This window comes from Vigna radiata, chromosome 11, assembly GCF_000741045.1.
Source record: "Vigna radiata var. radiata cultivar VC1973A chromosome 11, Vradiata_ver6, whole genome shotgun sequence".
Lineage (NCBI taxonomy): Eukaryota > Viridiplantae > Streptophyta > Magnoliopsida > Fabales > Fabaceae > Vigna > Vigna radiata.
In genome coordinates, this window is record NC_028361.1 from 416,761 (window position 1) to 434,212 (window position 17,452).

General features: G+C 30.8%; 4 protein-coding genes across 7 annotated transcripts; 2 read left to right on the forward strand and 2 right to left on the reverse strand.

Moving 5' to 3' along the window:
* Window positions 1-584: 584 nt before the first annotated feature.
* On the reverse strand, window positions 585-3,081 carry LOC106776559 (cysteine-rich receptor-like protein kinase 10). The gene is made up of 7 exons (XM_022775566.1): window positions 2,313-3,081; window positions 2,104-2,214; window positions 1,916-2,028; window positions 1,605-1,815; window positions 1,242-1,479; window positions 1,008-1,158; window positions 585-925 (listed from the first exon to the last, which is right to left on the reverse strand). Exons 1-7 carry the CDS (start codon window positions 3,079-3,081, stop codon window positions 629-631), a joined length of 1,890 nt encoding a protein of 629 aa, XP_022631287.1. The 3' UTR covers window positions 585-628.
* A 1,522-nt stretch (window positions 3,082-4,603) lies between these two features.
* LOC106777143 (probable UDP-3-O-acylglucosamine N-acyltransferase 2, mitochondrial) lies at window positions 4,604-8,593 on the forward strand. Of its 2 annotated transcripts, XM_022775871.1 has the most exons (11): window positions 4,604-4,863; window positions 4,959-5,160; window positions 5,688-5,764; window positions 5,998-6,047; window positions 6,202-6,266; window positions 6,361-6,412; window positions 6,487-6,557; window positions 6,699-6,765; window positions 7,086-7,157; window positions 7,247-7,336; window positions 8,301-8,593. In XM_022775871.1, the coding sequence occupies exons 1-10, from the start codon at window positions 4,716-4,718 to the stop codon at window positions 7,310-7,312; spliced, it is 870 nt and encodes a 289-aa protein (XP_022631592.1). In that variant the 5' UTR covers window positions 4,604-4,715; the 3' UTR covers window positions 7,313-7,336; window positions 8,301-8,593. The 2 variants fall into 2 exon arrangements, with proteins under 2 accessions (XP_022631592.1, XP_014520156.1); XM_014664670.2 differs by lacking the exon at window positions 8,301-8,593 and having other exon boundaries at window positions 4,606-4,863; window positions 7,247-7,525.
* On the reverse strand, window positions 7,535-8,294 carry LOC106777144 (protein NDR1-like). The gene has a single exon (XM_014664671.2). The coding sequence runs from the start codon at window positions 8,275-8,277 to the stop codon at window positions 7,669-7,671; it is 609 nt and encodes a 202-aa protein (XP_014520157.1). The 5' UTR covers window positions 8,278-8,294; the 3' UTR covers window positions 7,535-7,668.
* Window positions 8,594-12,785: 4,192 nt separating the features above from the next.
* Window positions 12,786-16,730, forward strand: LOC106777360. 3 transcript variants are annotated; one of them, XM_014664940.2, is made up of 7 exons: window positions 12,788-12,917; window positions 13,003-13,061; window positions 13,250-13,356; window positions 13,441-13,602; window positions 15,076-15,187; window positions 16,005-16,230; window positions 16,342-16,730. In XM_014664940.2, exons 3-7 carry the CDS (start codon window positions 13,330-13,332, stop codon window positions 16,430-16,432), a joined length of 618 nt encoding a protein of 205 aa, XP_014520426.1. In that variant the 5' UTR covers window positions 12,788-12,917; window positions 13,003-13,061; window positions 13,250-13,329; the 3' UTR covers window positions 16,433-16,730. The 3 variants fall into 3 exon arrangements, with proteins under 3 accessions (XP_022631670.1, XP_014520426.1, XP_014520425.1); XM_022775949.1 differs by having other exon boundaries at window positions 12,786-13,061; window positions 15,082-15,187; XM_014664939.2 differs by having other exon boundaries at window positions 12,788-13,061.
* The last annotated feature ends 722 nt before the right edge of the window (window positions 16,731-17,452 follow it).

Here is a 17,452-nt window from a genome sequence, read left to right on the forward strand (position 1 = left end):
TTTACATAAGTTGTAAACAGCCCTGCTTATTTTCCTAGCAATCCATTGTGGAATTTTTGTTTGAAAAACGTCTGTAGTCTGACCAACTGTTCTATGAATTAACACGATATTCATAAGTTTGGAAAATGACAACATGGCGTTTAACTCACTCCTCTTTCAACCTGTCATTTGTTAATTATTAATCGTTAATTATACTCTAATAAACTAAGTTCCAAACAATGTTTATGGCATGCTGTTTCGTAACTTGACAAAGAAGTAATAATTTTAAAGTTGGCTGATAAGCACAAAATAAAACAAATGTATTATGCCTACAACAATAATAATTCCATTTTTTAAGAAATTATATATAATAGCATTTCTTACTGGTTTTCATTTCTTTCTATCCGTCTTTTTGTTATACCTCATCATCAATATTTTCAATTAATTGTTTCTGTTTTATATGGTGTTTTTATCCCAGAACATCTACAATGGGAGTAATCTTTTCCTCAAAACTACACGTAATTAAGTTAACTATAATCACAGTATCTGTATAAAAATAGGAATTAACACATATATGCATATTTTACATGCAGAAAAACTCCTAAAAGTAATACATAGCCATTAGTACAGTAAACACAACAAAGAGGTTTTACTGGGGTAATATATCTGACACGGTTAAGAAATTGACTGAGCATTCTTGTGAATCTTGTTCATTGGCATTGAATCTCCCTACAGAGAAAGGTGGTTTTTCTGGATGGCCAAGCGTAGCTGATTCATTCTTCAGCATCATCACAACAGAAGACATGGTTGGTCTATCATATGCATCCTCTTGAACACACAGCAGTCCAATCTGCATGTATCTCAAAAACTCATCTCCAGGGCATGAATCACACAACAAGGAATCACTCAGTTCTATACCCTTTCCTTCATTCCATAGACTCCATGCCTGCAATGCAAAATTCACAAGTAATTCAATGAATAATGGTCACTACACGTTTAGTAAGTTCAGAATCTGACAAGTTACATACATATGACAGAAGGCTAGGAGTGTTTTTAGAGTGATAGAAACCGGCATTACGTTTCCCTGTAATGATCTCAAGCAATAGTACACCAAAACCAAACACATCAGATTTTATGGAATATAATCCCTCCATTGCATACTCTGGAGCCATATACCCACTGCAATTTGGAAATACAGCTACTGTTAAGGATGTCGATATACCTATAAAGGAGAAACTTTGATGCTGAAAAAAGTTTCTTACTATGTTCCAACTATTGTAGCAGTGTTAGCTTCACCTTCATTTCCTGAAAATATCCTTGCCATTCCAAAGTCTGAGATCTTTGCATTCATGTCATAGTCCAACAATACATTACTTGCTTTCAGGTCTCTATGAATCACTTTCAGTCGAGAATCTTCGTGAAGATAAAGTATCCCTCTTGCTATTCCATTTATGATATTGAGGCGTTTGCTCCAATCCAGTTGTGCACGTTGCATTGGATCTATCCATATTCCAACCATCCAATAAAAATGTAAATATGCAGTAAAATGAATGCTACAATCAACCTATTTTCTATTTGTTTAATTTACTCTACTGTAATTGGTCGCTTTGGAAAAATATACTTACCAAAGAGTACGACATCAAGACTACCATTGGGTAAAAATTCATACACGAGAAGCTTCTCCTCTCCATCTACACAAAATCCAAGAAGCTTTACAAGATTTTTGTGTTGAAGTTTCATTATCAGAAGAACCTCGTTTATGAATTCCTCCGAGCCTTGTTCGGAGCAAGCTGATAACCTCTTTATTGCTACTTCTTGGCCATCACCAAGTTTCCCCTAACATAAAATATAATAAGATCTGTCTGAACTTTCCTATGATAAAATTAATATTCAAGCAGGAAGGAATGAACTTTGTATAACCTTGAATTCTATTTACCTTGTAAACAGGGCCAAAGCCACCTTGTCCAAGCTTATTCAAATCAGAAAAATTATTGGTAGCCACTCGAAGAGATCCAAGATTGATGTTATGATTTTCTCTTTCATTTTTACCTAAAGACAACAATCAAATAAGTAGCTAAAAGGAAAAAATTTACAAGCTTAACATACTTTAGGATTGCAACTTACCATGCCGATGTCTTTTATTCCTGAAAAGGTACAGTCCGAAAATGAAAAATACTATGACCAAGCCTACCACAACTGTAATTCCAGCAATCATCCATGTTTTGCTTGACTTATCTGCATAAAGAATCAATCCAATGCTGATTTCAATTGTTGCAGTTTATAATATGCTTCAGACCACCTGTTAAAACTAGAGAGTGATTTGAATTGCTTACTTTTGCTTTCTTTCTTGCCATTTGAAGAATCTGTTGGTCCTGTGACACCATTATAAAATGCATAAAATTCATACCTTAAATAACAGCTACGGCTCAAAACTCTGGCCCCGATGGAGGCATAGCAACAATTTGGTATATCTCCAATGGCACTTTGTAGGCACCTATTACAATCATTTGCAGCTAAATCTCTGGTGCACTGCACTAAGGCAAATATTGTTTGATCTCCAAAGGGGACATCTCCAGTAGCATACATGTTAGCCGAAACATGAAAAGATGCTACCTTAGTAAGATTCCTTAGTGTCTCATTCACAGCAGACTCAAACTTCTTTGGCTCTGTAAGATTCTGTACATTATCTAAGCCAATGTTCCCCGTGACATTCAAACTACCCAGGAAATTAATGTTGGAATAACGCAACTGGCACAACTCTTCCCACACGATTGCTTCTTTTGCTTGAGGACACAGTTTGACAATATCCTCTGTTACTGTTGTGATGCATTTCTGGCAATTATCATTTGAAATATAGTCGAGGCACATGTAGAGGCCATAAACTCTGTCAGAGGCAATCCCATAAGAAGTATTATAGAATTTGTAGTCTGAAGCATTGGAGGATAAAGATGAAAGCAGGTTGTTTAAATTGTTTTCATAGGAACTGCCGTTTACATAGCTACCGCTTGAAGAACAGATACTATACGGAGGATCACCAAATACAACATCTGAAAACAAAGCAAAAGTGCAAAGAAGCAGCAATTGAATGGGTTTGGAATGCATCAGAGAAAAAATGAAACTTTCCCTTCCGATTAGCGATGATGATTTAGAAGTTGGCAGTACTATTTCAATACTTGTTCTTCCAGTATTACCTATGCAGTAAAAGAGGTTCCAATTGCTCAGAAGCTCCTAAGAAGGTGATTCATTCAAATTGGTCAAAACCAAATAATAACTAACGGCAATGGTATAAGGTTGGACTTCAACCAAAATATATTTTACAATTACAGGAAAACACTTCTGAGTTTATTTGTTCTACGTCAGCGAGGAAATTAAGATATTCTATGTTTGAAACGTTAAGTAATATCCAAATTTCAGAGTTGACTAAATGAAAGCTGAAGAACTTACATTAGGTATACAAGGTTCAATCAATTTGTCAGATAATGACGTGCTTATACAAAATTAAATAACATTTGATCCCATACATGATAGATCAGAAAAAGATGTCACTGACAGTGAGATGATGAAAACGAATTGGTAATTAGTTTGAGAACATAGTTCACCAGAACAGAGTGGTCGCATTGCCGAATGCACTTGATACAACAGTACCAGCTGTTGATATATTTTTACATTCATTTAATATTATTTATTTTTTTTATTTTTTATTTATTTTTTTCTTAAAAAAATATAAAAATTTCCTATTTTACTCTACTCTTATAATAATTTTAACATTGTTAGTTGTAACTTTTTTTACTTATTTTTAAAGGAGAAGACTAGTCATACATTTTTTTTTTAATTTTAAAAAATAAGTAATTTAATTTCATAATAAAAAATCAAGATAATTAAGTTACCATCCCTTATGGCAAAATAATATATTTTTTAAAAATAACTCATCCTAATATATTTTCTGTTTTTAAAATTTTTACTTAATCTTAACTCATCAACCAACATGTTTTTTATATGAATGGAATTAGACGTATACTTTTCGAGTTTTAGATTCAAACATTAATGGGTCGATCAATTTCTTTAACAGAGGTTAGCCACCACTAAAGTCAACGAAGATTTTGAATTAATATTATAATCACATACAAAATTCAACTCATTCTAAAACTAATAACTTTTAGTGTTCATCGCATGTCACAATTTCTAAAACGATCAAAATAATTAAATATCTTATATATTTAGAATATTTAAATTTGTATAGCTCAAATCCATTTTAAATTTTAGAACTTTTTCAACTTTTAAATTATTGACTAATGAAATATTTATTAATTTAAAATTTTATTTTGAGTTGGATATAAGAATGAAGATGTCTTTAAGAATAATTACAAGAAGTGAAATTCATATTCATTATCTCATTCCTAGTTTAGATTGTTTTGAATTATACAATTCAAAACTTTTGGATAATGTAATCTTAATTTTTTTTATACATAAAATAACTTTTAGATTGTATAGTTTGAAAGTATATTTTAAATTATATAATCCATCTGGGAGATCAAGAGACTTTCTTCTTTTAATCACCATAGGTGGACATATAAGAAATAAATAGAGATATTTCTTCCTCCACCCCCATTATTTCAATCTGAACCCCGTGGGCCATAATAATGACAGTGGCCCACCACCGCATATTTGAGCCTCCAAATTGGTCGGAGCTCCGATCCACCTTGTAATGAACCCTTGTTCTGGTTGCTGTTAGCCAAATGATTCATGCGATGACTATGGCTGGAAAGAGGTTATTTGCCTTTGCTTGTTCCGCTTCAAACCCTTTTTCTCAATCTCAATCAAAATATAAACTTCCAACGTATTTTTGCTTTCCTCGTCATTCCTCCGGTTTTTCTGCTTCTCCAGGTGAATGATCATCATATATATTTCTTAATATATTTTCTGTTTTATCTTTTCAATAATTGATTATATTTTACAGTTGTCTTGTGTTTCAAGCTTAGAGGATGATTCTTTTGGTGATAAATTTCTTAAATGGCATAATGGTGGTGGCACTTTCCACGAGTCAGCTTGCATTGACTCCACAGCACTTGTAGAGGTTGGCGCTGTAGTTCATTCAGAATCTGTTGTTGGCCCAAATGTTCGTATAGGTTCTGGAACTATTGTTGGACCTTCTGTTACCATCGCTCATTCAACAAAGATAGGGTACACGTTCCTTTCTCTGTGTCACAAACCTATGCAACTTTGTTCCATCAGTATCATTGTTTGATAATCGTGTCATTTTCGCTTTAAACTTTTTATTAGCTTGGTTGCTTCTCTTTAATATTGCTCGTGGCCTTTAATTTGTAATAAATTTGGATGCTTGTTTACCTATTACTTGGTAGATTTACACTCTACACTGGAAGCATATTTTAATATGGTGTTATAAAAGGTAGAAGCTGATTGTTAAAATACCAATATGATGCTACTGTTGCTTTGAGGAATTAAGTATAAACTGCTTTCATTATGTTCTGACTTGGAAAGTCAATGATTTCAATTGGTTGGTAAAGGTTATATATTTATAACTCAAATTAGAAAGATGTTCTCTTCCTTTATTGAGGTTCATGTCTTTGCTTACGTCTAACCACTTGTTTATATGGATTTTTAAATCACACTTATGTTAGTCATATCTGATGCAAAATAATTTGTATTTGTAATACTGATATGGTTTTGATACTTGTATACTTTTTCAGGTATAATGTCACACTTAGTAATTGCTGTATAGGTGATTCATGTGTAGTTCATAACGGCGTCTGCATTGGTCAAGATGGTAAAGCTGGACTTCTTAACCTGCTTGTCTGTATACTTAAAGAAAGAATAACAGTCCTAGTATGAACCTTACCGATAATATATTTAGTTCAGAGATATTTTACCTTTTTCTCGGGATGATGCTTAATTTTGAATAGCCGATACATGCATATTTTAAGTAAACTAATTTAATGTGGGACATGCCTTTTGTAAGATCAGTTTATATGTGAGGATATTGATGCATTTGACATGTAGGATTTGGATTTTACGTGGACGATGATGGTAACGTGATAAAAAAGCCTCAGGTTGGTTGTATGTCAATCTTACTGGGATTAATTTTAAATTCTGTATATTGAGAAAGGCTTTCTCAAACTATATTCTTACTTATCTAACATTCACCTTGCTTAGCTTGACCTAGACATAATAATTAATTTTACTTTTTGTTTCTAAATCTGTCAGACATTGAATGTAATAATAGGGAACAATGTGGAAATTGGTTCAAATACATGCATTGACAGAGGCAGGTTAGTGATTTAACGATTTTATTTTTTGCTTAATCATGTGACAAATGTGTTCTTCTGCCTTTTTTTATTTTTTCACTTGCTTTTGTTTATGCAGCTGGCGAGATACAGTTATTGGAGACAATTCAAAGATAGATAATTTAGTTCAGGTTAGCATTTAGCTTTTTCTTAATTATTAATTGCAAGAACGAAAATTTCTCTTTTGTTCTGATTGGTTCTGCAGATTGGCCATAATGTAGTAATTGGGAAGAATTGTTTGCTTTGTGGACAAGTTGGGATTGCAGGTTCAGCAACGTATGTCATCTTCATTCATTTTTGTTTTGCACTTTGGTTTTGTTGTTGTGGTTAAATTCATTTTGTATTGGAATTAAATTTCTGGAGGAGGCTTTTGAATTTATTCTGAGTTACAAATTTGGTACTCCGGTGTGTGTTCAGCATAGGAGATTATGTGACTATGGGAGGAAGGGTAGCAGTGCGAGATCATGTATCTATCATATCAAAGGTATGTATTTGTTTCCTGATCTCATAAGGCTAACCTTTCATAGCCTCGGTGCATTGAGGATGGCTTGTGATTATTTATTAGTGAATGAATACATGGACATCATGTGTATGTTATGAGACCAATTCTATCCTCAATCAATTAGCTAGGTAGGTTTTGGGAAGTAGTAGAGTAGAAGTTTTCAAAGACAATGGGAATGATAAATATTAGTCAATTATTTGACTGCAATAACTATAAATTCAGTTGCTGTTGGTTTATTTTTACTTTTGGGAAATTGGGAGCTCGTGGTTTAGTAGAAATATCTGATTACGCTGCATTTGCAGGTTCGGCTTGCAGCTGCAAGTTTTGTCACCAAGGACATCAAAGAGCCTGGGGACTATGGTGGCTTTCCAGCTGTAATGATTTAACACACTGAAGTTTAGAATATGGTGTGCTTATTTCCTGTTCGGTATATATAAATGTGACTTCATTTGCTGCTTTACAGGTTCCAATTCACCAATGGCGCAGGCAAGTTGCCAGTAGATGTCAGACTCGGGTGAGGAGTCCTTGAAGTCGGCAAATGTTATTTTCATAGGTAGTTAGTGGAGTTTGAATACTCTCCTCACGAAGAACTTTTGGTTCTGTGATTTCGGATAGATTTTTGTTCATTTGGAGAAGTGTAAGATTGCTTAAAATAAATACACGTAGTTTCATTAACACACCATTACATGAATACATATTACTAGAGATTTAAACATGTACAAGTACGTAATACTTTGTTTTCTGTCTCCAGTATACTACAAATATTATGATCTAGAGAAAACCTTCTACTTAACCACATCAATCCCAAACCCATCAGACACTAAAGTTGTTCTTGTTTCTGCTTACACCTGCGGTGGAAGCAAGCATCTTGTAGGTGTCGTAGTATCAGTGCCAAATTTTGGACTTCCCCCCTAGTTTTTTGGAATTAGGGTGAAGTGGGTACTTTTTCTTCTTACGTGAGAGCTTCCCGTTGGATTCAATTGGTAGAATACCTTTGAGGTGTAATCCGTGGAACTTGCTCTTAATTCCCCATGTCTTGTATCGATATTTTGTCATCAAAGCCACTTTTAACTCTGCGGTTGCGTTTGAAATAGCTTTCAAGAGAGGCTTGAATGGTCGAGGTTTGGCATTAACAGTGTTAGATACATCCCGGGTGTTGCTAGTTGCTTGATGGAAAGCACCTATAGTTGTCTGTCCCACCTCATCCTCTTGCTCCCCATATAAGAAACTTAATATTGTGTCTTCATAGTAAATGCTTGAGTCCTTGTTGGGGTTTTCTATTTCAAGATTGTAAAAGATGGTACCATTTTCATTTGAATTGGAGGGCTGCTCTACGGAGATGAACAAAATGGAGTAGGAGGGACTCTTGGGTCTTATGGCCAGCCATAAGAACAGAGCAATAAGGCCTAACAGGCCCATCACTTTTAAAATCCATTTGTAGAAACTCGTGTCTTCACACATCCTTGAGAAAAATGTCTGATTGTTAATTTTCATTAGATTGGTGAATGGTGTTGCAGGTTATTGTAGTTAAAAGATGTGAAAGGGTTGGCATGTGTTGTTGAAGTATGAACGAGGGAAGAATATATGCATTTCTTTAACATGACTAATACGTCCCAATCAGAAAATGCTAGCTTCAGGTGATCCAACCTTCATATAGAGAATATTATGTTGTTTTGAACACCCTTCATCTGATGAATGTGTCCATATCAACTTAAGATTATAGCTTTGTATGATGTGTTCTGTGTTGATTATAATCTTTTGACTACTTCCAACTATATTGTTATCAACAGTGTACCATACAAGAAGTATGATATAATACTCTCCACAATATCAGGTCCACGTGTGATAGTAAAACTGAGAAAATATAGGTAAGAAATAAAAAGATAAATTGAAAAATTAGTATTGATAATTAATTATGAAAAATAACTTGATTATTTATAAGGCTTATGGTTATTAGATGTATTTTATTGATAATTAGATCATTTTTCACATATAAATAGGGTTTTTTTTCCTCACTGCTAAACAATTCCTATTTTTACATTGAAAGTATTAATCCCGGTGCTCTTAAAACGTTGGACAGTGTTAATAATTATTTTATATATGATAACTAAGTTATACTAATATTGTGCATAAAAAACCTTTTTTTTTTAATTTGTATTTTCACATCTGTGTCAAGTTTATTTATAGCAAACGAGTAAGGATGATAAATAAACTTATCATCATAAGTATTTGAACTTGTCTTCATTTTGATGAAAAATTTCTATATTAACTGAATATGGAGATGTATATAAACATTACTTTGCTTTTTTTTAATTGGATATGAAAATAAAACGAGTATGTATATATTTTGTGTTGTCCTCTTATTCGTTCTAATACTAATTTTTCATCTATCATTCTCATCCTTAGGTACAACTTTTATTAAATGTCAACAAAAAAAAATATTATTGTATAAATATTACAAAATAAGGATGAATAAAGATTAATAAGTAAAAAATATAATAATATCAACATGTTACTTAAAAATAAGTTAAAAATCTAATAATTAAAGAAGAATTAATATGAATTTTTCGTATTATCTAATAAATTAAATGAGTTTTAGTATTTAAATTGAATGAAGACCAATATAGTTATTACTTTTCTTCACACTCGTCCAAAATTAATATTTTTTTTGGGGGGTCAAGGTAAGGACAAGTTAAAACAATGATCATAAGAACAAGTTTATTTGTAATATAGTTCTTGCATTTATAATTTATAATAGAAATTGTAATTAGATACGATATTAATTGTTTGTATCCACGTAGTGTTGACACTATGATGGGTTTATATTATAAATAAATAACTTTGAATTATACATTTGTGGAAATAGATTATACTTAATTAATTCCCTTGAGTTTTGAAAATTTCAAGTTGATTTAACCTAATTTTGATAACCTAAATTTTTATTGACCCAAAACTTACCAATTTGGAAGTTAGAGTTTATTTATTTATTATTATTATTATTATTATTATTATTATTATTATTATTATCTTCTACAAATAGAAACTTATAAACTTAATATTACACAACTGTGAGAATATACTTGATTCCTTCTGGTGCAAGATCTTCAAATGCCTTTGCCCTGTAAAGGCACTCCGACGATCAAGTCAGACGTCTGTGTAAGAAGACCCCCAGTCCTTAGCAAGTGGATGCTTAGAACGGAGAGAGGGTGAGAACTCAGCTAGGTGTGAAAGTATGAGTGTGAGAGAATGTGAGCATACATTGTTTGGAGCCTTTAGTTCTTTACTTATAGGCTTTGGATTGATATAAGATTAACAGAATAAAATAAAATATAAACAGAATAAAATATAAACAAACTTTACCTGATATATCTCTACTGAGATATTATTTGGTACGTGATAAATGATATTATTCATTTATTCGTATTTGCGAGATGATGGGCCTCGAGCCCAATAGAGCTGGACCAATCTGTTGATTCGGCCCATTTGATTAACAAGCTTGACCTTGGCCACTCGGTTTCGTAGACCGGACATCAGAGATATGAGATATGCTACCGTACAATTTGTAATTTGTAATTTGTAACACTTATTTATTATTAAACTTAATACATTTTTATTATTATTCTACATTTGTTCTTAAATACAAATAACATTCAATTTGTATTCTTTTTATTTTATATTATTGTAATTAAAAGCATTTTTATTATCTTGCGTTGTAAAATAATATTTTTTTAATTTTTATTTTTGATATATTAAAAATTATTTACCTATGAGTTAGTCCATTTAATCCTCAAATCTTTGTGGATTGATTAGGTGAAGAAATATTTTCAACCACCATAAATAGATGGCACAGATTTAAATTCACAGCTGACAAAAATATTAAATCATTTAAATAATTTGAAAATTATTGACAGTAGAACCTCATTAGTCAAGACGACGTGAAGGAAATCTTCAATGACCTATATTTTTATTACATTTTTAGCATAACTATGAGAAAACACATGCATTACGTATATGGTCATAAAAAGTAATAAATAATAATTAAAAAATTACACATAAATAAAATTTATGATTTATTATAGAAAATTTATATTTATTTAATTTTTATTATAAATAACTATTTTAGTTTAAAAACATAATTAACTTCAAAAGTAGTTAAAGTGAAAATAGTTAAAATTTAAAAAATAATCATTTTAATTAAATAAAAATACTTACTAAAAGTAAACTTATATATATATATATATATTAATTAAATAAAAATACTTACTAAAAGTAAACTTATATATATATATATATATATATATATATATATATATATATATATATATATATATATATATATATATATATATATATATAAATGATATTCTTCGGTGTTTTGTTTTTTGTTTTTAATTTTATCTTCTTAATTACTATTTAAATACCATCTTAATTTAAATAATTATTTATAATAAAAAATATATTTTCCAATTTTATCATTTTTAATAATTATTTTTTAATTTAAATAATTACTCGTTATAAAAAAAATTATTTAATCCTTTAGTATTATAATTATTTTCTAAAATTTAAAACTTACTCTAAATAAAATATTTATACAATATTATTTATAATATTTCTTATTTCAATAATTAAAATTTATTTTATCTATATTTATAATTATATATACATTTTTAATTTTATAATTTTATTCTTTTGATTACAAATTTTAAAATTCAAATAATTTATAAATATTTAAAAAATTCGAAAACAGATGTAACACTTATGTTTACTAATATAATCCTTATGTTTACGCTGATAAATAATAACATACAAATAATCCTAATTGATTAAATATACAGATAAAAATGAAATAAGTTAATGTCACGTTCCGAAATAACAAAACGATTTTTTTTTTTTCAGGACTGTATTGAATAAACACAAAACTTAAAATTCATTGTGGATAACAATTATTTTTTATTTACTACCTCGTCAAAAATTAAACTCAATAAATTATTGTAAACTTATATGTATATATGGATTTTACTTTTTATTTTTAAAACGTATTCTCTTAAAAAAAATTATTAATATTTGTAGTATATCCATTTATGCAATAGCATCATCATCACAACATTTATTGAAAACTGACACCATTAATAAGTATTTATTAGATTTATATGGTAAGTATCTATTTAGGTCTAAGAAATTGTAGTTTTTTTGGTAAATTAATTCTTGAATAATTTTATAGATATAAAATGCTATGTTAAATGTTTTTGGTTTATCATAAAATTAATTTTCATATAAATTAAAATGAACATGTTTTAGGTTAAAATATCTTCCAAGATTATTTTTAAGTACTTTTCCTTTTATTTTTAATTAAATTTTAACATTTCAAAATTATCAAGAAAAAAACTCGTCTAGTATCATAAATGACCATAAATAATCATAAATATGAAATTTAATATATAATTCAAAACATTGCTAATTATGATTTAAATGTATAATACAGTTTACATTTTTTATTATAATAAAATTTATATATTTCACCGAGGATAATACTTGTAAAATTTATATTTCTAAAATATTTTCCACGGGATTTAATTATCTGGAAGGGAGACAATGAAGCTCATCCGTATCATTTTCGAAAAGTTTACTCGTATATTATAAATTAGTATTTCCATACTATATTATATATTTTTTATAAAGAAGACAATAAAATTTAATTTAAATGTTTATAAATAAAAGAAAAGAGATATATAATGAAGAATATAAAATACATAATTAAAGGAAAAACAAAATACAAACGGTTGACTAAATTTGGGAATTAAACAAGTTTAATTTCCTTAATCTTCAATGGATAAGGTCTAAACGAGACAAAGTCAACAATATCCTCTTAATCTAATATGATTAGTTATCTTTTATAAGTCATAAATGATAAATAAAAAATTGTGTTATTAAACTGATAAACTAAAAGTTAGGATTAATTGAATACGAAATTAAGAAAAATAATAAGAAATTGGTAATTGAGGAAATGGCATGAAACCTTGAAAAACAGAGAACAAAAAGAAGGCTGAAACCAAACCCAATATCATGGCTCTCATGCTCTCTCTCATACATACACTCTTTCATTTCACGCATTTCTTTCTTCCTTCCCAACATAAGTTAGCACCATCACCATTCTAAGCACAGCACACACTTTCTTCTTTCTCTCTCTGCTAATTTCTCTGTTCATCTCGTTTCCATCAGAAAAGAGGATCCGTTCTTCAAGACAAGACCCAGATGAAGAACACGACACGTTAGCCTCTGTAAGTGGGTTTTCTTTTCTTCGTTAATTAATTGTTGGGTTTTCGGTTTTCCTAGCCAATGGAATGGGCTAATCGAGTGCAGAGTTACTGTTCATGGACCATCTTCTAATTGGTGTTTATTAAGTACTATCTGTTATTTTATTATTACATTATTATTATTATTAATATATACTTTTGACTCCAATCAGGTATATCCTGTGCTCTCTCCCAATCCCTACGCAAGAACATACTTACTCCTTTAATTTTCTTTTTTTCTCTTGGGAAACTGATGGAGATGGCGGAAATCCCGAAGTTGGTAAGAATGGGTTTACTTCTTCTCTGTTCAATCTTATTCGTTTGTAACAGTTTCATTTTACTAGTTTTGCATTGAGTTTCTCAGGATTTGTCATCATCTTCTCACGAGGATTTGATTTCGGAAGAAAAAAACAGAGGAAGCGCATTTCGGTATAGTGCCGAGAAAGGCGATAGCTTTGTGATTGATATGGATGCCTTTTCTTCCGCCAACCACAAAGATCCCACCAATGCAAATTCGAAAATTACGGTATCTCTCTTCTCTCAAAAACGGCTTAATTTACACTTTTATTTCTTTCTTGAACTTCAACTTAGGTACAAAACAGGGGTGTTCTGTTTGTTGCTCGAACTTCTAATAATACATAATTTAAAGCCAGAAAGATTATCTGTTGTGCATTTTTGGAACATTAGGCTTCTTAATAATAAACGGTGGCATTATTAGCGGTTGAAGTGAGAGGAAAAAGAATAACAACACGCTATCAATGACTCATTAAACTTTTGCGGCCATAGGATATGAATGTCTCTCTCAACCATTATTTAGCTTTTAACTATAGTTTTTGAACATTACTTATTTCTAGCCTATTTGATTTAACCATTTTCACTTTATTGTGTTCTGTGATTCGTTTATTTGTATCACCACTGACAAAGGAAAGGGGTAAAATCAAAAATTTTAAAACGAAGAGAGAAGTTCCTTTCTGAATTGAATGCCTGCAGTTCGAAACTGCATCTTGTTATCCCTAAGTTCTGTAATTTCCTGAGCTCTGTTTTCTTTATTTCTATTAGCCTGTTACTGGTTTTGACTAGCCAGTTTATTTAAGGAATAAATAAATAAATAATGTGTGATGTTTGATTGGAAGAAAGGTGATGATGCAAAATAATATTATTTTTTTTATTTTATAATAAATTAATTAAATATAAAGATTTTAAAATATTTTTTCTGTTTCTTATTTGCTTTTAGTTTGCTAAACAACTCGACATTCTTAGTCTATTCTTCTTTTTTAATTTTTAATTTTTATCCTTTTGTTTTTTCTATTTTATTATAGTCAACATAATCTTTAATACCGGACTAACAAATATTTTGTTGAGAAAAATAATGCTGAAATTGTTGAAAATTATCGCTAAGGCATTAATAATATATTTTAGTCTTATTCGGTAATTTAATCAATATATTTAGAATTATGATCTATTTTTTCTATATTTTTATTTAATTTTTAATATTTTTAAATATAATCAATTTAATGTTCATATTAAATTATATTAAATTGACATTAATGTCATCCTATCTGAAAGACACACGTGTCCAAGTTTATAAGATATTTCATGTCAAACCAAAAGTGTTCAAATAGAAAAAAAAAAAAACAAATTAACTTATTTAAAAAATATTAAAAGTAAACAAATTACAAATTAAACTATATATTAATATATATATTTTACCAATTTTAACCAGTATTAAATAAGAATTACCAAAAACACTTTATTCGTTCTGATTCAGTCGCACAGTCGCAGATCAATGGTATGAAAAAATAGGTCCCACTTAAAATACTTTCATTCAAATCTGTATCTTGGCATGCCATGTAACCAAAAGGAAAGAAGGACACTTACTTTTTTATTTCAGGCATAATATGCGTATGGAACGAAGTATCTTCTGAATACCACTTCTGCATTGGTTTTACTTTTAAATTTAGTTTATTTTAATATTTTATTGTTTGAACTCTCAAAAAAGTTGCAGAGGAGTCTTTCCAGGAAGGGATCCCTGCGTTTGGGTGACAGGAAGGTGAAGAGCAGTGCTACACTTTATGAAAAGGATACCGTTCCCACCATATGCTCATCACAAGGTCACATTGCTCTTCCAAAAATCAAATTCTTATTCATCTTATTATTTTACGTAGATTGAACGATCCCATCACTTAGGATTTCTTTTTATTTTCATTTGCTGTGTATCTTTGGTCCAAGAGAATTTTAATACAATTATCTACACGTTTGTTTGTTTCCATTATCTGGCCCTTATGGACGTGGCTCATCAGTATAGAATCTGGATTTGTTTATACGTAGGTAGGACACAGGTGACATATTGAAATGTCTCCTCCATACCTTAGTTTATGTAAGTAAAGGATATATTATATTTCATTACCAAGCTGTACCTATGTCATGACAAGATGGGTGTCCCCTGATTGTTAAATCTTTGCTGAATTATCATGTGTATTATTATTCTTTCAAGTCATTATAACTAGGTTTGGACTCACATTCAAACACAAACTTGACTTCACGGTGATAAGTGGAACTGTAAATTAAGTTTTATGAGGATGTTGCAATTGTTTGGCCTGGTTGGTGTTCACTGGTAGTTGAAGATTAGTTAGGATGGTTTTATTTTGATCCCTTTTTCAGAAGGGCTACCCACTCCGTGAACCTGTCGCTGTAATGGAACATTTTACCTTTGTGAAATGGAGTCCTTGGTCAATCCTAGTAGAACTGAAAGGGAAATTGGTTAGGGGGAATCAATTTGGTACAAGTACAATACAATGGCATGTTTGTTGTTTATGGGTACCCCACATTTTGGGGCCACAAGAATTGGCATTATCTGAAGTTTGAACAACTTAGGAGCATACAAATCCTTATACTAATTATGGTTGCGGATATCATTGATCTGTATAGGTACACTTGTTGGGACTTGCACGCTGGAAAAGACAGCGGGGATGGCATTAGGGTCAATGGATCATTCTATCAACCCACTCGTCTATCAGCAGATTACTATGACAACCAACAACATCATTGGTAACCCCACAGAAAACAAATGTAGTATAACTCGGAGAAATAGTTTCAGACGACCTTCTTCATGGGCCCTTGATCCTAAAAGGGTTCTCCTTTTCTTTGCCACCTTGTATGATTCAACTCCCTTATTTTAATATTAATTATCAGATCCATTACCTTGGCTTCTACTTTTTCTTTTGCCGTGAATTTCTGCTCAGTTGATGGATGCTTGAAATTGCAGGTCTAGCATGGGAACAATGTTGCTGATATACTTCATTCTCTCCAGCAGTAAGCAAAGTCCAGATGAATATGGTGGTGATTGGAAGCAGTGACTGAAAGTATCTCTAATCAGGGAAACCATGGAAAGAAAGGAGAAAAGACAAAACTTAGGAGTTAAAAAGAAAAAAAAAAAAAAAATGTACAAGTAACAAAAGCTAACCTAATTTAGCCAGCCTGATGTCAGAGTCAGTTAAAATCTGCTTCTCGGCGTCATCTCTTTGGAATCTTTCATTTTTTTCTTTTTTAATGTAAATGGAAGACAAACGATCACATGGAGGACATGGCTCTTTATAATTTGTGTTGCGTGATCGCAGGGCTTAATGGAGGATCATAGAGTCACATTTTACTATATATATATATATGTGTGTGTGTGTGTGTTGCTCTTATTTATATTTATGTGTGAGTTTTCATGTGAGCAGAGGGTTAAAGGGTAGGTAGCAGGAGAGGTGCATGGTAAGTAGACAGAAACAAAAATTCATTTTTTTCTTAATTAAAACCAAAATTCCAAAAAAAAGAAATAGTTATTTTTTGTCAGCCAATATATAAAACTAATTATTGTAATTTGGAAGAATAATGAGCACTCTGAGAGATTCAAAGTGCATGTTCATCTAAGTTATGAGAGCTTGTGATATAGATTGATATGACAACTAAATTACGCATACCTCCACAACGAGTGGTACAAAACTGAGAACTATGATGCTTTCAACGTTGCACTTATGCTTCTGCTCATCTTTCATTAATCCATATTTATGCTACATTCTACCATTAGTGGAAGCACCTCAAAAGTTAAAGAAATGTCAACTTTGCGAAAATAAGTGGTGGCCCAACAGGATTATGGGCCATATCATCCGTCCATATGTCTTTAAAGGGAGTTACTCCCTGTACCTCCCCAATTCCAACCCCCACCCCCCCAATTTTTTTGGATTTTTTTTTTAAATACAAAATTAATCTTTATGTTTTTTTTTTTATTTTTACCGTTTTACACCTATTTACTAAAGTTAACCTACTCTTTTACAGTCTGCCTCAGTCAAAACACACAGACTCAAATTCCTCTCCTTCGTATTCCCACCCCC

Excerpts from the sequence above, each read along its gene's own strand:
- LOC106777143 (XM_022775871.1), top strand. The coding sequence starts at position 4,716 with ATGATTCATGCGATGACTATGGCTGGAAAGAGGTTATTTGCCTTTGCT. Across the intron at positions 5,161-5,687 it reads GCTCATTCAACAAAGATAGG|GTATAATGTCACACTTAGTA; the intron begins GTACACGTTCCT and ends ATACTTTTTCAG. Across the intron at positions 5,765-5,997 it reads CGTCTGCATTGGTCAAGATG|GATTTGGATTTTACGTGGAC; the intron begins GTAAAGCTGGAC and ends TTTGACATGTAG.
- LOC106777360 (XM_014664939.2), top strand. The coding sequence starts at position 13,330 with ATGGAGATGGCGGAAATCCCGAAGTTG. Across the intron at positions 13,357-13,440 it reads TGGCGGAAATCCCGAAGTTG|GATTTGTCATCATCTTCTCA; the intron begins GTAAGAATGGGT and ends TGAGTTTCTCAG. Across the intron at positions 15,188-16,004 it reads CACCATATGCTCATCACAAG|GTACACTTGTTGGGACTTGC; the intron begins GTCACATTGCTC and ends TGATCTGTATAG.
- LOC106777144 (XM_014664671.2), bottom strand. The coding sequence starts at position 8,277 with ATGAAAATTAACAATCAGACATTTTTCTCAAGGATGTGTGAAGACACG.
- LOC106776559 (XM_022775566.1), bottom strand. The coding sequence starts at position 3,081 with ATGCATTCCAAACCCATTCAATTGCTGCTTCTTTGCACTTTTGCTTTG. Across the intron at positions 2,215-2,312 it reads TGGCAAGAAAGAAAGCAAAA|ATAAGTCAAGCAAAACATGG; the intron begins GTAAGCAATTCA and ends TTCTTTATGCAG. Across the intron at positions 2,029-2,103 it reads GAATAAAAGACATCGGCATG|GTAAAAATGAAAGAGAAAAT; the intron begins GTAAGTTGCAAT and ends TGTTGTCTTTAG.